We start from the raw sequence: 22,524 nt of genomic DNA, 5'->3' as shown, positions 1-22,524 counted from the left end.
GCTGTCATGAGTGGAATCAACTCTTTGCAGAAATAAGTGATCATTTTCCCTAAAGAGTCAAGACTTCTCCAGAAGCTTTTGGTATTCACAGTACTTCAGTCACCTGTAGGATCTAAGTGCTGACAGACAGCCCTCAGGCAGCCAGTCCTCCATAACCATCACCTCTCCCTCCCTCACCAAAGACCCACTGCAGTGGTCCTGGATGTATCAAGGATAGGGCAGCACTCGGAAATGTCCCCTCCACCCCATCTCACCTCGTGTATCCAGGGTCTGTCACTAGCCAGATAGAGATAGACCCTGGCAGAGCACCTGAATCTACACTGAAGACATGGAAGGAGTCTTCTGTACTCACAAAAATCCCACGTGGATCTGGGGCTCTTCTTTACCGCCAGTCTCCTCAGCATCTTCATTCCTACACACAATTGGAAAGTCACCTAGCTTTACTTCAAGCAGCAGAGGGTGACACAGATTCTGGTGAAGCACTCTCATGTCAAGAGTGTTCCTGTCTTATTTAGAAGGGTCTTACAAAACTTCCATAGAAGTCAACTCACTATAGGGCTGAAAGGGCACAACAGGTGCCTGGGTCCATGGCCCAGGACAGAGTTCACTGGTAACCTGCTGGCAAGCCATTTTCTTTTTCTTTTTTTAGAAAGTAACTCTGCATTCCATTCAAAATCACATGAGCTATTCAGGGTAAAGTTCCAAATCACTTGGAAAAAGTTGGCAATACCTGAAATGTCTTAAAGATTCCTGAGATTTACTAATGTATGAAGATACAGCTTACATCGAAAACATCCAATCAAAATAAAGCACAAGATCCCAAAAGCTATTTTGTCACCTACCATTGAGCCCTACCGCTCTGGAAGGGGGAGTGAGGAGGTCCATTCCTAATAACAGAGTCTCTTTTTCCAGCTCTACTGAATTATATCCAGCAGGGCCAGAAAGAGAGAAATCTCCCCCAAACTATAAAACTGAGCCAGTCTCCAAACACCACACAGGATCCAAGAGCTAGCCTCTCCATTTGCAAAAGCCCAATCTCCGACAGTTGGAACAAGTTTGTAAGATATTCTGATCCCAGAGAGAGCAGTAAAATTTCAGTACGTACAATCTCAACCTGTGACTTTTCTGGTTCCATACTTAACAGGAATGCTGTTAGCAAGTCGGGTTAGGGAGTGGAAACTAAGATAAGCTTCTGACCTTATGATTAAAGGTTCAAACAGCCCGCCACCTTCGCTGGCTAGAGCATAGTCAGACAGGCACGCAGAGACATGACGCGCTCTCCTTTCCAGCCTCTTGCTGCTGTCTTCTCGAAGAGTCCCTGCTAGAAAGAAGACACAGGAGAAGTTACCACGTGCTCCAGAGGCACACTGTCGGAGATATGGACATGGAGCTAGACACACTATGCCCTGTCTTTTTCAACTCTGAAAACCTGAAGAAATGAAGGAACTTATCTCTTTCTTTAAAAGTTCTTTCAACTCTTAACACTTAGAATCATACCTGTCTTTTCATCTCCTTAACAAACACACACTACTCCGGATGCTGGGAGGAAGCCTCTTTGTACCACTTTAGGACAGACTCGCGGAAACAAAAGACCCAGCGTTATGTCCCCAAAATGGTTAATGGCACTTCTGCATGTTTTCCTTCATACTGGTTGATGTTTTCCACATCTTATACAATAAACATATATTGCATTTATAATCAGAAAAAAAAAAGTCTGACTGGTCCAAAATAAAATTTAACAGCTTTCAAAAAAAAAAAAAGCAAAACAACAAAAAAGAAAAAAAAAACAAAAAAAATAAAAAAGAAAAAAAATTAACAGCTTTCACTCAAGTCACAGGATGAGCTGAGCAGAGAGCATCCATTTCTATGAGGGCAAACTTTGAAAGCATTTCTTCAGGGACCTATGGTCACAGAGATGAGGTGACTGTGCTTCAGACTGCAGGATCACCCCAACAGCTCTGGGGCCTTCCCTTCAGAACTAGTCAGCTGATTCCCGAGCTTCATATCTACTTTAATATAAAGCTACGGATAAGCACTGGCATTTTTCTTTGTAACATTTAATAATTTTTCTTCTACCCACCTCATTTGCACCTCATAGGAATCTATGCTAAATATGGAATTATAATCATTTTACACCAAGCCACACTTAATTAGTAAACAGAATCAAAGCATGAGGTTTAGAAATGTGGCCAGGATGCCCTGTGATCATAAAAACCTGCTCCCGGTGGCATCCCTGTACTTTTCTCTGGCTATATAAGCTCAATCAACAACTGGAAAACCTCGACATTTGTGATCCCAAAAGATGGTCAATTCTACAACCAGTCCTCTTTTAAACAAAATCATTATTCACACCAACTAAAGCAACAGGACTATGACATTTGATTTCACAATTTCAATTTCCAGTTTTCAACTGGAAACAAAATGTAACCAGGAGGCTAAGCCCAGAGGTGAGGTGCCTCTCCTCTACTCAGCCAGGAATGAGAAGCTGGTACCCTTCTGCCCTCCCCAGAAGTCCCGGGGCTCTAAATGTGGGTCAGATCTCAGTCCAGTTCATTTCTCCAACTCAGCCATGTGCAAAGGGCCCAAGCCCCTGACCTACAATTGCCAATGAGATATAGCAGTAGGCTGCATGGATCCCCAGAAAACAAAACAGATCAGTGTTGCCATTCCCAGCCCTGGAACTGGCCACACTTCTGAGGCAGGCCCTCCATTTCTATAAGGGAATAATGGAGTCCCAAAGAGTGTGAACAGTTAACATGCTGAGCTCCTAACCAACAGGTTGATGGTTTGAGTCTACCTTAAGGCACTTCAGAAGAAAGGCCTGGAGATCTACCAAAACACCAGCCACTGAAAATGCTAAGGAGTATAGTCCAATGCTGGGTACAGAAGGTCACCAGGGAAGCGTTGACTTGGTGGCAGTTGACTTTGGCTTCGGGTTTTGGGATTTGTGTTGTTTTGTTTTAGGAAACAACACTGCCGAACAAGCCCAAGCTGCTCCAGTTCACCCAATGACAGATGCAGAGGCCACTGCTCTCTCATCATCAAAAAGGGGGTTGATGAAGGGACAAAGGAGAGAAGCACTTAATGCTCAGTGAGTCCCGGCCCAGGTAACCCAAGGCACTGCCAGCTATGCTCCAGGTGAAGCAGAGAGCAAAGCGCAAGTGAAGCAAGGAATAGGCGTGGCTCTTCATCATCAAGGCCAGCCAGGCGACCTGCCTGCCTGACTGACCACCCTTCTGACATTACGGGTATCAACAGGGCCTTGTGAAAAGGAATAGAATTCAATGAAAATCACATCATCATGGGCAGGGCAGAGTACTAAGATGGTGTGTTAACAGAGCAAAACCATTACGTTTGAGGGAGAGAGGAACTACACAAAGGAAATAAAACAGCCAAAACTTTTAGAGACGTTCTCACACAACTTCTGTAGTCCTATGAACATTCATACAGACAGAATAACAGTAACCATCATCATAACAGATAAGCTATAGCACAACAGAGTGATATGAGATGCTCTGCTTGGCTACACCCTGGCCATAAGAAAGACATTTATCCACTACACAAAGATGCATTCAGAGCCTAACCAATAAAGGCAAATGGGAATTGCAAGGTAACTTACAGTGAATGTTTCTGTCATGCTGCATGAGAGACAAGATTCAAGAGAAGAAAAAAGGACAAGTGAAAAAATTTGCAAAATTTAAGCTAATAATTTAAACAGAATGTCTATAAATTGTCACTGAACAGACAAGCGAGGTCAAAGCTTTTACAGATTTAGATTAGCAAATGCAAATGGGTTGCTTTTTTTTGTTTAAAGAAAAAAAAAAGGCATTTCAAAATCCCGATGCTTCTTTTTTTCTAGAAGGTCCAGTGATATATTCAAATCAGCCACTGAAGATCAGAGAGAGCTTAAGCTCTCCTCTGAAGCATGTGTGGCTGCTGTGAGCCGGAATCAACGTCATGGCATCTGATCTGGGAAAATGTGACAGAAGCGTGCTTGAGGTCACACGTAGACAGCGTTCCTTCGCACAGGACTCTACAGTTGGCGGGAACTGTGGGCACTGATAAAGGGAACGAGTTCCTGATGAGTGTGAAGACTGCTCTGGGGTCCATCGTTCTGTGCCCATGCCTGAAGCTTGTTACACAACTCGGCCCTCAGGAAGTCCCCCAACAGGCCCCACTGAGTGAGGTAATCATTTCATGTTTGTAAAAAGGACACTACTGACGCTAGCATGTGGGTGTTGACCACCAGGTGGCAGTATCAATGCTCATGTAACATGAGCAAGGATCTCCTGGTCTAAGTAGTTTGACCCCACAGGAAGCCGATCAACAAATGATCAGACCCCAAGTCAGTTCTTCTCCCTCACATCCCGTCTTTATCCTGGTGTCGTGATTTTCTGATGGTCAGACAGACACTCTCATACCTCGCCAGGGAGGAGTGCCTTCACTGCCAGCCCAAAGGCTGCACCCACTAGCAGTCTGAGCCCACCAGGGCTTCTGCAACACAAAGGCGGGCAATCTCCTCCCGACCATTCACAGCCCTGGAAACCCAGCGCAGGTCAACTATGAGTTGATGGCAACCTGACAACAATGAGTTTTTTATTTTTGAGTGTAAAGGAGTAAAAATTACTAAGAGGAAAATAAACTTCAGCAATGACAGAGGGGCAATCCAGTTCTAGGTGTATATTTGCTGTTTTAAATGCAAGGCATAAACACAGAAGAACAAACCTGTGTCTAGGAGGCAGTGCCCTGTAAACTACATGTCCCTGGATAAGTGAATTCCAGAAACTGTGTATCTGAGGGCATGAAAGGTTTAACACAGAGAGGAAAACACAACAGCAGAGCAAGAAGGGCCCAGTACTGTCGCAGAACAGGACAGGTCTCCGGTTAAATATACAAGGTTACCAGGGACTCCTGACACATATGCAAGTCATGGGTAAGAGAATGGTAATCAGCACAACCCTTTGCTGTCAAGTCAGTTTGACTTAGGTGGAGGCCATACTCCACAGGACAGCGTCAAACTGCCTCATGGGGTTTTCAAGGCTGTCAGTCTACCAGAGCAGACCACCTACCTCATCTTTCTCCCTCATAGTGGCTAATGGGCATGAAATGCCAACTCTCTGGCCAGAAGCCCAATGCTTAAGACTACAGCAGCACAAGGCCTCCTTGGTGGTCAACATGAGGGCCCATCAAGATCGGTTTGTTAAAAAATGGGGAAACAAAGACTGGAATGAATGAAGGGAAATTTCAAACTCAAGGTCACAGAACTACTAGTCAACAGACCACGGAACAGAACACAGGTCTCTAAGCTGCCAACTCAAAGTAGTTTCCACTATCCTACACTAGTTTTGTATCCAAGTTCTGTTTTGATCCTTTGTGCTAAATGATCCCATGGTAAGTTAACTGTTTTTTTCAGTGTTGGCCATATTGCCATCTGTGAAACTCATTTTGAGAGGCTGGCTTGTGCCCTGTAAGGTGTTTAGCAGCATCCCTGGCATCTGCCCTGAGAAGCCAGTAGCATCCTGCCTGCACCCAATTGTTACAACCAAAAACGTCTCTGGTCCTTGCCTAAGGTCTCAGGGATGGCAGTAAAGGAGCAATAAATATTGCTTCCAGTTGGAAAGGTCATAGAGACTTCTCTCAGCTCCAACCAGCCCACAGTCCATGTGTGGTCTTCAATGGGTACATGCACACATAATGTTCCACCCAGGCACACTCCCTGCAGAACTCCTTAAGGCCCTATTATATCTTTATCATCCTCTGAATATGGAATATTGTGTGGTTCTTAGCTCATTTTCAACAACTACTACGGGCTTTCTGGCAACAAGCCAAAAATGTGGGAAAGGCATCTTTGCCAAGTGACATTATTGTTCCAGATGCAGGAAGTCCCACAGTGGAACTACACAGATCAGCAGAGGGTTTGCACTCTGCAGAACCCCAGCAAGCTCCTAAATGCAAAGCTCACAATGCACTGGAAACGCCAGGGGCCCCAGTGCAACTACCTGCACGCACTTCTTCGCAGGACTGTGAAAACCCACAGGCCTTGTGGATACTTACTGCCACCTGCAGGAGCGCTGGCCACATGGGGTCCTCGCTCTCGAGATCCTTCCTCTTCACAGGGGAACAGGCGTGGCTGGATGGACACTGCCCCCGGCAGCTCTTCATCTCCCAGAGCAGAGGCCTGGACCCGCAGCCTGTCTAGCATGCCCAGGCCTGGCACTTCAATGCTATCTGCCACTGGGGCCAGTGGAGAGTCCCTGGAGGCTGAGAGGAAGGGCGTGTCCAGAGGCGAGCTTGGGGGAGACAGGGAGGACAGGGAGGATCGAGAGGACAGAGAAGCCAGCGACTGTGGAGTGTCCAGGGACCGCCTTGGCTTGTTAAAGCCGCTGGTGCCACCACCACTGCAAATACCAGTGCCGCTGCCGCCACCACCGCCGCCACCATTGCCATTGCCACTGGCAGACAAGGGGCCAGGAGAATCAGAGATAGGGCCATCTCTTCCCACGGAGTCAGACGGAATCAGGTCAAAGCGTAAGAGTTGGCTGCTGTCAACATCAGGCTTCTCATACTGTGGTAGGCCATAGATGTCGGTGAAGCTGATGGAGCTCAAGGATCCCCGGCTGGAGGCCAGGGAACCCCGGCTGGAGGCCAGCGAGCCCCGGCTGCTACCTGAGGACACCGTCAGGGTGCTGGCTGACAGGCTGCAAAAAGAGAAGTTGCACTCTGAGCACATCATCCCGGAGACCGGGGTCCCCTGCTTCTAGGCTGCTCTGTAAGGAGGACAATCCAGCCTCACACCCCCACTAACTGGAGGATTCGGAAAACCCCGACACAGCTGTTAATGGACCTTCATGAATCTCTACCTTGGACCTTTATAATGGCACCATGGAGCAAGGGTTAAAATCTAAAATCAAGGGCTCCAGAGCACAAGTGCCTGATTTGAAGATCAGGCTGAAGCACATATCAGCTGAGTACATTAGGTCAGGTTAGTTAACAACCCTAAGCTCATCACTATGCCAAGACTGGGATAATAACTGTTTCTACCTCAAGGTACCTTTAGGAGGAGTAACTGAGACAACAGGCCAGACATAGCCCTTAAAATCATACTTCACTACACAGCAAGTACTTAAAGACATGAGCTGTCATTGAGCACCCCAATTCACTTAGTTTTAAAATATTCATTTTTAAAAAAAATACCTAAATTAAAGTGTATGTATGCTTATATGTAGCTATACATAGACACTTCTGAAACTGTGATTTAGATTCAAAAAAATCCACAAATACATTTGGCTTTAGACTGGTTTTTCTGCATCAATTATCCTCATTATCACTGACTCATATATTATTAGTAGGTCAAGTTAAAAAATATCACTAGTCCCCTTTTCTATTCTTTACTACCACCTCAGGGTCCAAGTTGCACAGGGAGAAAATCCAAGTTCAAGGAAATGTCATTAAGACATAACAAGGACACTTTCTCTTTTAAAGTAACCAACCTCTTTAGCTGGGACTGGAGATAGGACTTTAAACGAGTGGCTTCTTCCAGTTGCCTAAGCAGACAATTTCTTTTCTCCTGAAGTAGAATCCTATAGATAAGAGAATATCAAGTCAGTGGATATAAGGGGGGGGAGGAAGACCGTTGTGATTGTATTGATTCCAACTCATAGTAACCCTGTAAAACAGCAAACTGCCCCATAAGGCTTTCTGGGCTGTATGTAATCTTTATGGAAACGGATAGCCACATCTTCCAACCACAGGGCAGCTGGTATGTTCAAATTACTGACCTTTTGGACAGTTAACTGAGCACTTAACCAAAGCTTCATAAGGGCTCCTCTGAATGTCAAAGAGAGCAAGCATATTTTCATGACAAGAAATTTAACTGCCAATTCTCCACTGTACTGACAGTCCCAGCCACAGGAACTGTCTCAACCATAAGAATCCTCTAAATTCACAGAGGATTCCAGGACAGAGACTTCAGTAGAGCACATCCCACAGCACACTGTGGTGCATCTCTGAATGCAACACCTGGCCTGAAATGTACACACGCCCAGAATTAGACTGTGAATATTTTTCTTAACACTTTTGCATAAAATTCAACCCAATATGAATTCCATGATATCACACATAAACAAAGTAGGACTCACATAAGACCCATCATGAGACCAGTAGAACTGGACAGTGCGCAGTTACCATTACTTAGTGTTTTGATCAAACATCTCATAGAATAATCTTGATCAAGTTGGGGGAAATGCAGAACAGATTTAAAAATTCTATAGACTTTAAGACTTTCTGGAGATGGAGAGGCCAGATTAACCTCTGATATTATTAGCCTGAGATAATTTTTAAAACAAAAATATTCCCTGAAGTCATCTTAAAACTAAGTAATAGCTATCCTAACTAGTAAAAAATGGTCTGTTATGCCCTTGTTTAAATGACACCTTTTTTGTATTACAAGTGATAAAGAAGAGAGAATTGATCAGAGAAGAGGAAAAATCTCACTACCACCAAGAAAGAAAAGCCAGGAATGGGGCACATCCTTAGGATCCAAGATTCCTGTGCTGAGATTCTTCTAGATTCAAGAAACAGGAGCAGAGAGAGGGCAGGACGAGAGCGCTTAATACTGAAAATGACAAACTATGAGAAGCAACAATGTCTACAGAACTAAGACTGTCAGGATTCAATATAAGAGAGAGAAGGAGACACACACACACACACACACACACTCACACTCACACACACGTAGCTCATCAGTAGAGAGAGCATAAAGACGGAGAGAGAATGGTGGGCTTCCTTGGCCAGAGATGCATCTTCAGACAAAAGGCTTGCTGGTGGAGTAGAGGTGCCTCCAGGCATTTGGAAGAGCTATAGCTGAGCACCTCAGGGCCAAAGCTTGATGGCAAAATGAGATGCCTCTGAGCACTTATTGGCAGATGTAAAAACTTTTAACACTTGCCCAAGTAGGACAGAATCCAAACTGAGAGGTCATGGGAGCCAAAGACCAGAGACAACTTTCTGCAGGCATGGCTGAGGAGAGATTGTCTAAATTGAAGCATTATATCCTAAGACATTTTTGATCCTAAATTACGACCTCTTTCCTCCCTAACAAACCTCATAATCCTGAGTACTGTCTGAGTTCTTTATGGCCATTGCAATGACTTTATTTAATCTAACAGAGAAACAGGGAGTACTGTATGAAGGACGGCTGATGTCAAAATGACAAAAGAGTTGGGAGGAGAAGGTATGTCTAATTATCTCATAGGAAGCAACCTTGGGCTGATGCTAGTAATGATCCTCCTTTCTACTTGTGAAGTTAAAGGAGATTACTACGTGCCTCCAATGCCACACTATTTTTACAAATATGAATCTCAAATATTTGTCTAACTTCTCTACATGTTTTTCCAAATAAAAAGAAAAAAGGGATGAAGTTATGTGCTCTCCAAAAGATATGACGAAGTCCTGATCCCTGTACCTGTGAATGTGACTGTATTTGGAAACAGGGTTTGAAGATACCATTAGTTAACACGAGGGCATGCTGGAGTTGGGAATGTCCTAATTGGAATGCTGTTTTTATAAAGGAGAAGAGGCCCTGAAACAGTTACTGGCTATGTGAATGTATCTACAAGTTAAGAAACATGAAGGATTGTTGGGCATCAAATTACGAAAAGGCTTGGTACAGAGGAGCCCAATTTATGACTTCTTGTGTCAGAACTGTGAAAGAATACATTTCTGTTCTTTTAAGACACCGAGCTGGTGTTATGTTTTTGCAACAGCTAAGGAAACTAACATAGAGATACAGACCATTTATTGGCCCAAACCAAAGTAGAATAGGTGCTGCTACTTCAAAGGAATAAATTCTAAAAATTAATAATCATTTCTGGGAAGAAGAGTATAAAACTAAGCAAATATAATTAGTCCAAATGACCAAAGACCGACAAGAACCACAGTCTCTTCTAATCTGAGACCAGAAGAACTAGATGGTTCCCAACTACCACCATCAAACACTCTAATTAGGAACACAATAGAAGAACCTAGTTCGAATTGGTGGAGGAACAACTAAAATTCATTTTAAAAACTGTACTTACAAAAAAAAACAAAACAAAAAAACTGTACTTACTAGTCAGACAGAGACTGAAGGATCCCCTGAGATTATTACTCAAAGACCACCTTCTAATTTGGAATTGAAGTCACTCTGGAGACTATGTTTTAACCAAACGAAAGACTGGCCTATAAAATAAACAATCTCCAGAGAAGATGTGTTCCACAGAACAATCAGGTGTAAAAGACTAAAAGGGCAACATCTGCTAAAAAGTAAAGACAAGATGGTAGGGAGGGGGGACCAAGGAACTGGATAAATGGAAAAGGGAAAAACCAAGGTGGAACTGGGGAGAGTGCTGATCCATTTCAGGAATTGCAATCCATGTAACGGAACAATTTGAAAATCAACTATTAAGCAAAAATTCATTTGTTAAATAAACTTTCACCTAAAGGCCAATAAAACAAACAAACAAACAAAAAAACAAACCAAAAAAAAAAACCCAAACAAACCCAAACCTCCAGCTCTTTCAACATTTCATTTTAGTATTTTGCTTTGACCTCCAAAGTTGCCCTTTGAAATCTTCTGTTCAGCTCCTTAATTTCCTGATTTCTTCCTTTTACTTTGGCTTCTCAGTGCTCTGGTGCAAAATATTTATATGTTGTGTTTATTTCCATCAAGTGAGCATGACTCTTAGTGACCCTATGAACAAAAGGCCTGAAGCCTTTCTATAACTATCGCTGTTTCTCCAAGTTCATAGAGTTTCCCCGGGGTTTGTGGTTTAAGAAGTAGATGCCACTTCTGTTTCCAAACCTTAACAAATCTGGGAGCTGTTAGGTCTTTGCATCAGATGTAAGGCCAAGGACTCAAGAAAAGGACCAGAGAGACAGAAAGAAAGCTTAAAAGCAGCTTTATTAAGGGAGATCCCTGGCGAGGTTCCTTGGTCTTTAAAGGACAGGCCAAGGAAGTCACAATTAGGGTATATTCAGGAGGGTTTTTACAGCAGGCCCTTCAGGGAGTGGGAAGGGTAGGGAGGGACAAGTCACAATTAGGGCATATTCAGGAGGATTTTTATAGCAGGCCCTCCAGGGATCAGGAAGGGTAGGGAGGGACATTTCAAGGGTAGGGAGGGACATTCCATTATGATTTATGGTTCAGCCAGGTGATTGCTCCTGGCCTAACATCTGGCGTTTTTAGTGATAAGGGGGATTTTGTTTTTTTAAAGTAGATTGTCAAGTTTTTCTTCCTAATCTGTCTTAGTCACAAATCTCTGGTGAAGACTCTTCTGTATTACAGCAACATGCACACCCCCACCCACAAGCTGTGTGATGGTCGTGAACGAACTGCATTGACCAGGAATTGAACTCAGGTCTTCCGAATGGAGATTTCTACCACAGAACTCTCACCAACTGCCCCTAGAGATACAGCTTATGATCATGATAAGGAGCCAGTACATTAACTTGCAGATGGCTATGGAAAAACTTCTGACAATGCTTTAATGTGGAAAGCAGATCTTGTGTCCAGCTGGTATACAATCACAAATTGTAAACGGGAGTAAGGTGCCATGGTACTAGATGAAAAAGCTCCAAAAACTCAATGTCAAAAATACAAAAGACACTGAGAGAGCTCCACGCTTCCCATGCTGAACAAGTCCAAGGTTTGGAATTAGGCCTCACATAGACTGTAGGCTGCCTACTGCTAAATAAAGAACACACTTCCCTGGTCAGAAATACAAGGCAGAGCTCAAAGTTGCAGGGCACATTTTGGCAATGAGGCAGTGTCAGGAAGGGGACTCTTCCCATCATCAACAGAGCTGTTGAGTTCTAGAGCTAGACTACCAGCTGTCTCAACTGGTGATCTGAGAGACAGAAAAATGACACTGAACCTGTAGAGGGTGCCACTGTACCACAATCAGGCAAAAAGCACACATCAGGATCTATCCCAGGAAGAGGTATGAGTTAAGTGGTGGTTCATTCTGGCCTTTTTCGCTTCTTCTCATCTCAATCATGTTCTACTTCTCAGCAAGAGGCTCAGATGCACACATTCTCACCCCCTTTTTGCCTCCTCTCCACTATGCAAATAAACACCCTAAGCAGTAGTTGTTCTGATGACAATAAAGAATGTTCCAGAGCCACATGTAAGTTCTGCAAATTCACTTTAAAATGGGTTCTCCACACCTTGGTCTACAATGGATTTTGCTTCAGGGTTATTACTTAGGACCTCTGGTGGTATAACTGGTTAGATGTTGCACTGCCAACTAATGGTCAGCAGTCTGAATCCACCGGCCACTCTTCTGGAGGAGCGTGGGCCATCTCTTTCCATCAAGATTCACAATCTCAGCAGGGACGAGGGGGAAAGGAAGTGGGAGCAGAAAATAGCAGACAGATGGGTAGAGTGAAGGAAAAAGGACGGGATGGTGACAGTTTGACAAGATACTGAAAATAACAGCATTGTACAATTGCAATTAATGTTATGAAACAAAATGTTTAAGAGTCATACAGTAGCAAAAAGAACATAGAAAAGGACAAAGAAAAACTAATACCAATTATAACAGCCAACCACAAGATGAAATAATTAGGAATAAACATAATTAGAGATACAAAAGTTCCATATAAAGAAAATTACAGAACACTGCAAGAAACACAAAGACCTAGATAACTGGGAAAAATATATCATAATCATGGATAGGAAGACTCAATATGATGAAAACAATAATCCTATCAAAAGCAATCTCTAAGTTCAATGCTATTGCAATACAGATATTCTTCAAGGAGATAAAAAGAGCAATTTCAAACTTTATTTGGGAAGGAAAGAGACCTAGAATAAGCAAAGCTCTGCTAACAAAGAAAAACAAAGTAAGAAGCACCATACTCCCTGATCTCTAAACCTACTACACAGCTGAAGTATTCAAAACAGCATGGTATTGGTACTGTGACAGATACACAGATCAATGGAATAGGGTACAGAACCTAGAAATTGAAGTGATATTTGACAAAGTGACAAAATTCATTAAGCGAGGAAATGACAACCTCTTTAATAACTGTTTTGTGCTGTCGAGTGGATCAGACCCATAGTTGATCCTAGCCCACTACTGGGAATATATCCTGTAGAAATCAGAGCTGTGACATAAACAGATGAATGCACACATATTTATTGTAGCATCATTCAAAATAGCAAAGTGATGGAAGCAGTCCAAGTGCCTATCAACAAATGCATGAATGGCGAAATTGTGGTACATTCACACAATGGAGTATTACAAAGCATTGAAAAACAATGAGGAACTCATGAAACATACATGGATAAGTCTAGAGAACATTATAATGAGTGAAAGAATTCAATTAAAAAAGACAAATACTACAGAAGATCACTTGTATAAAAATAGGAGCATTATGGGGGAGAGGGGAAGAGCAGGCAAAGAATGGATAAGTAATGAATGCTGCATCGGACTATGTGAAAGGAAGGTCAATGTGAAGTGAATGGGCCATCAGACATTCTGTGTAGTGCAGTTAGCAATCTGGAACAGGACACGCATTATGGCTTGAAGTGATTGTGGTGGGACAGATGGAGGGAAGGGGTAAAATCTCTATGAACAAATGAATAAAAAAACTAATTTATTTGAAAACTCTTATAAATAAAGAGTGATTGAAAGAAAATCAATAAAACAAAAAAAATATTTACAACCTCAGAAAGAAGAACGCTACGTGTCAGAGTCAACTCACTGGCAATGGGTTGGTTTGTTTATTCAGAATAAATTTCAGTAATATTACATGAGCATGGGTACAGTGGTAGGATGTCATCAGATTAATTTACTGACGCTTTACTGTTCCCTGCATGTAATAATTTAAAATACATTAATTGGTTGTTCATGTAAAAGGTCAGTCATAATTCAACTAAACTGGATACTTGTTCTTTTGTCAGATTTGGTTAATGCATGCAGAACACTATCATTTAAGGCATTCTCACTGAAGTTTGTGGTATTTGAAACCTAAACCAAATTGATAATAAGCTGAAACAGAATGGAATAAATCAATGGGGACGCAGACTCGCATGCCTGTCCTAAGCTGTGTGGAGGACCTACCTTTCCGTGGCGCCTTGTGCAGATGTGGTACGGGCTCGCTGGATCTCCTCCTCCAGCCTCGCCACGTCTTCCGCAGACCTCCTCTGCTGAGGGAGGAGCTGCAGCTCCTGAAGCAAAGCTTCCTTCTCTTTGAGGAGCTGAAGCCGGTCTCTGTCAGCCTCAGCCATTCCTGGCCAGGGCTCATGGTCAAGCTGGGCCAGCTGCTGCTGGATACTGGAGACTCTGCAAGATAGAGATGGGATCATCAGTCAACTCAACAGACCACTGGAGCCACATGGCCTCTATAGACCCATCTGTTAAACAAATGTTGATAACTGCCTTAGGAAGTGATACATGAGAAAAACAAAGGATTTAGACACAGTCAGTCATAAAAATGGGGTGTGAGTTTTTAGTATAGTCTCCCCAAGTGGATGAGCTGCCAACGTGACAATAACATCACAACCCACTTGTTGCAAAGACTTGCAAACAAAGTGGCAGTTGCTAGGGGACAGATACTGTGTGATGGTTCAGATCATTGACCTCCTCTATGATATGACTCCAAGCTGGAGGAGGCATTTACTCTCTCCACCCCACCCTCGTCAGGAGCTAACTACCACACTGGACCCAAGAGAGAGGTCTCTGGTTTCTGTCTATGCTGCCATGCCTCACAAGTGACACCCACCTTGAGAAAACAGTAGGAGAGAGGCACACTGCTCACCTGGGCTTCTGAATGCAAGCACGGGGAAGGCAGGGGCTGCATGCATGCTGGCTCTGGTTGCTGCTTCTTGTACCACAGACCTTGACCTTAACCACAAAGGAAATCCAAAGTACCTTGCCCGGAACTCGGGTAACTGCTCAAGTCTGAGACCAGCTTCTCTAGGTAGCAAGACACCACCTCCCCACAGCACCTCACCTGGTCTGGAGATGCCCATGGGCCTGGGACATCTGAAGTTGTTCACTAGGCACTGATGTGACAGTCTCCACCGCAGGGGAATGGTAAACAAAGGGTGGGCAGGCTCAGAGGGCATATCACTAGGCTGCCCATCTGCCCACTGGGTCCAGACTTCTGAATCCTCACTGGTATGCTCCATATAGGCATGCACTGCTAACTCACTGCAGCAGGCACACCTAGGTGCCAAGTGAGGCTGTCCCTGCACTGGCTGGGTACAGGGGAATCACCAACCTGGCTGGATGCCTGAGCCAGTAAAGGTACTGAGGCAACCAGGAAACCCCAGAGCTATGACAAGAAAAGGGTAAACACGGCGTAGCTGAGAAATAAGCACACATTTGACTCAAGTCCAGTGCCTCATAAAGGCAAAGAAAGTGGCCTCACAACAGTGGCCACATTAGATGTATTCTTGTTGAATGTACAACTAATGCCCTGAAAACATGTTGGAAAACAGTGCCAAAAAGGTTCACTGAACCAACGAATGACTGGACTAGCTTGACAGGGCCACAGACCAGCTGAGCCGGGGAGTCCACTTTTGGGATTCAATTTTCCGGCAGTGATATATAACTGAGTCAGACACTGTATGAATGAGACTTCCAGAACCTTCTATGATAGACCAGGAGAGGCCTGGATACTGAGGAGAAAGACCACTGTCATCCTCCTTTTCTTCATTTCAATGTACCTGATTCACAGGGAAAGTCCAACAGACCCATGTAACAAAGCACTTCTTTTGCATTTTCTGGGGTCTTTTGAAACTGATGGCACACCAAGGAAGAGTGACTTGAGATCAAGAGTCCATTTGAGTCTGCCAGCTCTAGCTTAGCTACCACTCAGCAAGGATTCCAGTTGCAACCAGTGGAGGCAATTTAGTCCTTTCCAGGAAAATCCCGAGCACTATCCACTATCAGCAGAATGAATGAAGGAGCTGGGGGAATGAATCCCAGAAGGAAGGAGAGGAGACAGGCAAATTCAGAAGGCCTGCCTCACCGCTGGCATAAAGAGAACAGTACATCAGTGGACTGTAACTTTCCACAGCTCGCGGGACAAATACATGGGGAGGGGCGGCCTCTCCAACAAAAACAAAACTCGGATGACAGTGACTTCACGCAGCCCATCTGGAAAGTTGTTCTGGTGGTGTGGGGCACTAGGCAAGGATTGTGGGGCTGAAGAAGAGGGGTGGGAGTTCGTGGTAATAAAATTACATAATGATGCAAATGTTTGTGTGCTCATTTTCAAGCTATAGAAGAATATTGGCATATATTGGAAAATACTGTTTCTTTCCCATATCCTTACCCACAGAAGGTAGATCAAAGGTCTTCCACATGTGGGTATTTGGGGCCTGTCCTCAGACCAGTCAAGAGAGACACAAGCATCTATCTGTCTGTCTGTATTAGAAGCCACAGAACAAGTCCTTCACCAATTTACCATGCATTTCCCATAGGAATGGAAGATCTGGGGGGCACAAAGAACTAATGAGCTCAGCTGCTAACTAAGGTGATGCAAGTCCACACAAGAGGTGCCCTGGAAGAAAGGTCTGGTGATCTGCATCTTAAAAATTAGGCACCAGGAACCCTATGGAGCACAGCCCTACTCGGACACACATGCGGTTTGGTTGCCAGAAGTCAGGGCTAACTTGCTAGCAGCTGGATTGGGTGCTCTTCACCTCCCCCCACCCCCACTGGATAGATAAGAAAGCTTTGCTGATAGAACCATATCCTGGATCAACTTGCTGTTGTTCTAAAAATGTGCAAGATCCACAGAGTAACTACCGTGTGTTAGTTTACTTAAACCAGTGCTTCCACCTATGGCTAACCAGGGAAGCGCCGCTCCGAGGTACCTTTGGAAACATACACGCCAAACAGCTGATCTGCACAATGGAATCTCCTGTTTGCCAGAGCCCTCCTCCACATTCTGGGTATTAAAGGAAAAAATCATTTCCAGAAAAATATTTCCTTGAAATTCCATTTCGGTGAAATTAAATGCATGGAAGCTAAGCAAGGTCACGATTAAAGTTTGCCAAAAAACCCAAAAAATTTCCAAGCTCATTTTAAAAGCAAATAGAAACCAGTTTAAAATAGGCGAGTTTCCTCTTCTCCACGAGGCAACTAGATCCTTTATTAATGCTTCTATTTGGTCTCGCTCACTCCCTCATTGCCGTCTGATTAGTTCTTACTCACAGCGACCCTTCCACTGGGTTTTCAAGGCTGTAAATCATGACAAGAGGAAGCTGCCCCCCAAAAAAACCCTCACAATATAAATTAACAAAATGTAAAGACTGTGTAAAACACAAGGTACATGCATGGGGTGGGGGAAAGGGAACGTTGAAAATTGAAGGGCCCTTAAAAAAATGTAAAAAGAGAGAGAGAAAGTTGCCCATCCTTCTCCTGAGCTGTCACTGCAGCACTGACATTGCCAGAGACTCAAGGCCTTTGGGTCAGGTAGCAGCACAACTACACCACCAGCGCTCCCTCTCCATGTGAAAGAGAATACATTTTATGTCCTCCAAATAAAATGTCACAAAGGCCCGTCAAAGCTTGCAACTAGAGGGTCCTGGAGAGTTAAGGAAAAGAAAGGAGATCCAAAAGCAAGCATTCAGGTTCCATATGTATTATGTGATTTCCCTGAACACATCTAATGTTTGCAAAAGTAAAACATGGATCACTTCTCCTACACTAGTCTTGCCCAAACACCTTTTCTGTGACAATCCAGGAACCAATGGACCATAAACAGAAGCCCATATTTTTACTGTGGAAGTCACTGCAACATCTCACATGGCACCCCAAAAAATCTGAGTTGCCTTCTCCTACAATAAAATATACCTCTGCTATTACAAGCAGGATTATCTCACTTATCAAGAGGTGTTTGGCTCATAGCAAACATACAAACATGCGTAAACGGTGCCTGTTTGATTGTGTACCTAAGAAGTCCCTTATATAACTCCTCATGCTACTAAACCTCTGGGGCTCTGTGAGGCCAGACCAGACCTCCAGGCAGCCCATGTCCCACCTGATGACGCTCCAATGCAACAGAGCCCCAGGCCCTGTCCCGGAGCACTACCTGCCTCGGCTTGGGGTCTTCTGCCTCCTCATTTGATACCTCTTCCACTTTAATATTCACATCGATAAAAAGCAAAAGCTTGCTATGAAAGTGGGCTAAGAACAATGTATCAGTATCAGTTCATCAATTACAACAAATGGGCCACAGGAATGCAAAGAAAGAACACCATGAGCTGTGGGGAAAGGATATGTGCAAACGTTCTCTAGTTTTTGTATCATTTTTCTGTAATGCTAAACTGCCAAAAAGAAAAAAAATTAGGTTTGTGCACCCCAAAGCAAACCTCAATTGAGGTCAAAATCAGAGGGAACAATGAAGTCCCCAATCAGCTCCTTCCTCACAACTCAACTCCACAGTGGAATTAGCAAAGTCTGCATTTAGAGCTGGCAATGTTAGGAGGATCTAATAATACACCAACACTGTACCCCGTCCTCAGCTGTGCTGGCTTCACATCTTCTCCCCTCGGAGCATGCAGATCCACCCCCCCTTCCCCAATGAAAAGCAGAAAGCCTGAAAGCTTCCTTATCTTGACCTAAGCGGATCGGGTGCATCTGCAGTGGTGGTATGCACTGAGTTGTGTCCTAACTCCCTGACCGTCAGTGGGACTTGGTTAGGAAATAGGGTCTATGAAGATGATACCAGTCATATGAGCATGAGGCTGCACTGCAGTAGGGTGGCTCTTAATCCCATCAAAGTGGCATCCTTACAAAAGAGAGAAGATAAGAGGGAAGGCTGCTATGTGGGGCAGGGCAGAGAATGGCACATCGGGAAGCAGCAGCCATCACCAGAAGGTAAGAAGAGGCATGGAACATATTTTCCCTCAAAGCATCCAGAAAGAATCAACACAGAGCACAATCCCAACTATGTGGACTCGTATTGTCGAGAACAATGGGATGGTAAACTTCTGTTTGCCCTGTGTGTGGTACTTTGTCACCACTGCTCTTGCAAACAATTACAGATGGAGAGGATACTTTCCTTTGTCTCTAGTAGCTAAGCCCTCCGTCTTAGATCCCTAGGGCTTCTATAGCAAAATACCACAAAATGGGTGGCTTCTAAGAAGAACAAGTCATTGTGTCACAGTTCTGGCAGCTAGAGGTTGGGATGCTGGGCCATGATCTCTCAGATCTTCCCTGTCTTTCCCAACTCCAGCATAGTCCCAGGCATCTCCTGGCATTCTTTGGCTTGTTGATTCATCTTCATAGGATTATCTTTCCATTTGTGACTCTGTTTTTGTATCTGTTCTTTCTTTTATAAAACACCACTCAGAAGATCTTAGGATTAGGACTCACCCTGCTCTTACATGACCTCATTAACCTGACTGATGACATCTGCAAAGAAAGACCCCATTTCCATGCAGTATCTATATATTTTAAGGGGAACACACTTCAAACCCCAATAGTCTTTATGCACACACTTGATGCACAAAGAAATAAAGAAAGTAAACAAGTTACTGATGAAATTCAACTGGAAGCATAACCACTGGCTGTTGGTACCAGACGAGCAGCAGGAATGGCCCCAACAACACACACTATGGCAAAGAAACGAGATGGTCAAAAGCTTGGTTCCTAGCTGGCCAGGGAGTGTTTCTACGGGAAAAGCTCGAGCCTGCACCGTCTGGGGCACAGTCTCTCTCTCAGGTGAGGAAGGAGCCATGTGCATCACCAGCAGGCGTCAAGATTTGTTTCTCCAACCAGGCTTCTCAAGAAGATGCCTAAACTTTTAAACTGCTCATCTGAAAATATTCCTATCCTGAGCTCTACTTTTGGAATCCTAAGTGATGTTCCTCAAGGGAAAAGAAAGAAGCAGTCATTTTTAAAAAAGAAAAACGTTTTATTGTACTTGAGGTAGAAGAGTATACAATATGTTTGTCGGGTGCCACTGAGTCAGTTCCGACTCAGCGCAACCCCATACACAACAGAACGAAACTGCCCAGTCCTGTACTGGCCTCACAGCTCTTGCTAAGGTTCCGCCCACTACTGCAGCTACTGTGTTAACTCATCTCGTTGAGGGTCTTCTGCTCTTTTGCTGACCTCGTACTTTACCAAGCATGTCCTTCTTCAGGCACTGGCCCCTCCTGACATGTTCAAAGCACATTCAATTCCCTTCTAGTACATTTTTATACGAATCACCCCATGACATTGGTCAAGAGGGTTTGAAGGCGTCAGCATTCTCATTATCTCCACCCTGCTTGTTCCACTCCACTGATCTAGTTTCCCTCACCCTCCTCGCCTTCTCAACTTTGCTGTCGGGATAGTCTCGTAGAGTTGATCTTAATTTCCGGGAGAACATTTCTCATGGGTTAGCATTATTTCTTTTAGAAGACAATCTATTATCTGGCTGAAAGGATACCTCCGAGATGATTGGCTCCAAGTCCACGTTGAAGGGTGTCTTCGGGTGACAGTTTTGGGGTGGGGGGGATTCTTGCTGTCTCTACCAGTCCTGTAAGTCTGGCTGTTTTAAACAATTTGAATTTTATCTACCTTTTCCTCCCACTCAATTCAGACATCTTCCATTGTGACCCTGGTCAGAATGGTGGGTAATGAGAAAGAACTGCTTCTTCTATTTATTTTACTAATCATACACCACCCAGACAAGATTCTATATGTTTTGGATTTGAATTTTTTTTTGGGGGGGTTGCTTTTGAGTCCCAAGATTAAGGCTGACTGTGGTAATGAGTTGTGGACTATTCAAAGCGATTCCAGCAAGTCTGAAATATGTGAGAAATGTCATTTTCTTCTTGTACCAGGCACCACCTAGTTCTTCTGGTCTCGGGATGAAGAGGCTCTGTGGTTCTCGCAGGCTAGTAGTCCTCTGGCTAGTTTCTTCTTTGGTTTCCTCCTATTTTGCTCCAGATGAGACCAATAGCTGGATCTTAGATGGCTGCTCGAAAGCTTTTAAGACCACAGACACTACTCACCAAACTAGGATATATAAGGCTATCTTTGTGAACTATGTTATATCAATTGATTTGAGTCATCCCACGAGACTACGGTCCTAAGTCTTTCAACCCAGTAAAACAATCCTGTGTGGTCTTTGGATACGTCTAGGAAGTCTTCGATCTGTTGCTCATAGGGTCTCTATGAGTTGTAGTCAACTGGCCGGCACCTACCAACAACAACAGCAACAAGAAGAAGGAAGTTTCCATGATTGTGCCCCATGTGCTTTATTAAATATATGAACATAAATGCAGGTCACAGAAACAGGCCTACAGAAATGCCCATTCATGCTCACACATGTACTCACACATGCCTCTCTACAGATATAAATTGTAGGAGGTCTAGTGGCATAGCGGTCAAAGCACTTAGCTACTAAACAAAAGGTTCATAGTTCAAACCTACCAGTCAGTCCTTGGGAGAAAAAGCAGGCAGCCTGCTTCTTTAAGGATTTCCAACCTTTTCTACTATGCTCCACAGGGTCACTGACAACCAATTTGGCAGCAGTAGAATTTTTATATATGTACATACATAGTTGTCGATTGCTTTTGAGTCGAGCACGATTCCTAGCGACCCTATGAACAAAAGGCTTGAAGCCCCTCTACTACTATGGACATATATCAAAGTTCATAGGGTTTCCAGAGGCATGTTATTTAGGAAGTGGATGCCACTTCTGCTTCCAATACATACATAGACATGATCAAATAAGTCAAGAAGCTTGATTTTATGAAGAAGAATGTGGCATCAGGATTGATCAACAATATACATAATGTAGATGACATAAGTTTGCTTGCAGAAAGTGAAGACTTAAATTGTTTACTGAGGAAGATTAAAGACTACAGGCTTCAACATGGATTATATCTCAACTAGAAAACAAAATTCCTCACAACTGGACCAATAGACAACATCATGACAGATGGAGAAAAGACTGAAGTCAAAGATTTCATTTTACTTATATCCACAGTCAACACACACTTGTCAAGAGATCAAAAGACATATTGCATTGAGCAAATGTAGTATCAAAGACCTCTCCCAAAGTGCTAATGAGCAAGGATGTCAGTTTAAAGACTAAGGTGCACCTGATCCAAGCCATGGTATTTTCAATCACTTCATATGCATCTGAAAGTTGGACAATGAATAAGGAAGGCTGATACATGAGTGCCTTTGAAGTGTGTGTTGCAGAAGAGTATTGAATATACCATGGACAGCCAAAATAATAAACAAATCTGTTAAAGGAAGTGCAACCAAGGTACTCCTTAAGTGGCAAGGATGGTGAGGAATATGCTCAAGGAGACAGATTGACAAAATGACTGTAACAATGGGCTTAAACATAATGGAGATTGTGAGGATGGCACACGACAGGATAAGGTTCACATCTGTCATTCATAACTTTGCTATGGATGGAAGTCAGTTAAAAGTCATCTAACAACATACCTGTATAATCATACGTATTTTTTGTTATTGTTATGACAGAACTGTTCATTATAGTATTTATCAAGATTGT

At 43.6% G+C, this 22,524-nt stretch overlaps 1 protein-coding gene across 1 annotated transcript in view; it reads right to left on the bottom strand.

Moving 5' to 3' along the window:
* The window catches only part of WWC3 (WWC family member 3), a 146,744-nt gene that overhangs the window by 24,128 nt on the left and 100,092 nt on the right, over window positions 1–22,524 (bottom strand). The window contains exons 9-14 of the mRNA XM_006892356.1: window positions 14,106–14,327; window positions 7,491–7,580; window positions 6,462–6,698; window positions 6,055–6,383; window positions 1,198–1,321; window positions 353–412 (exon numbers count right to left, since the gene is read on the bottom strand). Of these exons, the coding sequence (XP_006892418.1) occupies window positions 353–412; window positions 1,198–1,321; window positions 6,055–6,383; window positions 6,462–6,698; window positions 7,491–7,580; window positions 14,106–14,327 (1,062 nt within the window). The remainder of the gene's footprint in view (window positions 1–352; window positions 413–1,197; window positions 1,322–6,054; window positions 6,384–6,461; window positions 6,699–7,490; window positions 7,581–14,105; window positions 14,328–22,524) is intronic.

This window comes from Elephantulus edwardii, unplaced genomic scaffold (genome assembly GCF_000299155.1).
Source record: "Elephantulus edwardii isolate Elephantulus edwardi_28Jun2011 unplaced genomic scaffold, EleEdw1.0 scaffold00115, whole genome shotgun sequence".
Classification (NCBI taxonomy): Eukaryota; Metazoa; Chordata; class Mammalia; order Macroscelidea; family Macroscelididae; genus Elephantulus; species Elephantulus edwardii.
This window is presented reverse-complemented; position numbering and strand designations above follow the sequence as displayed.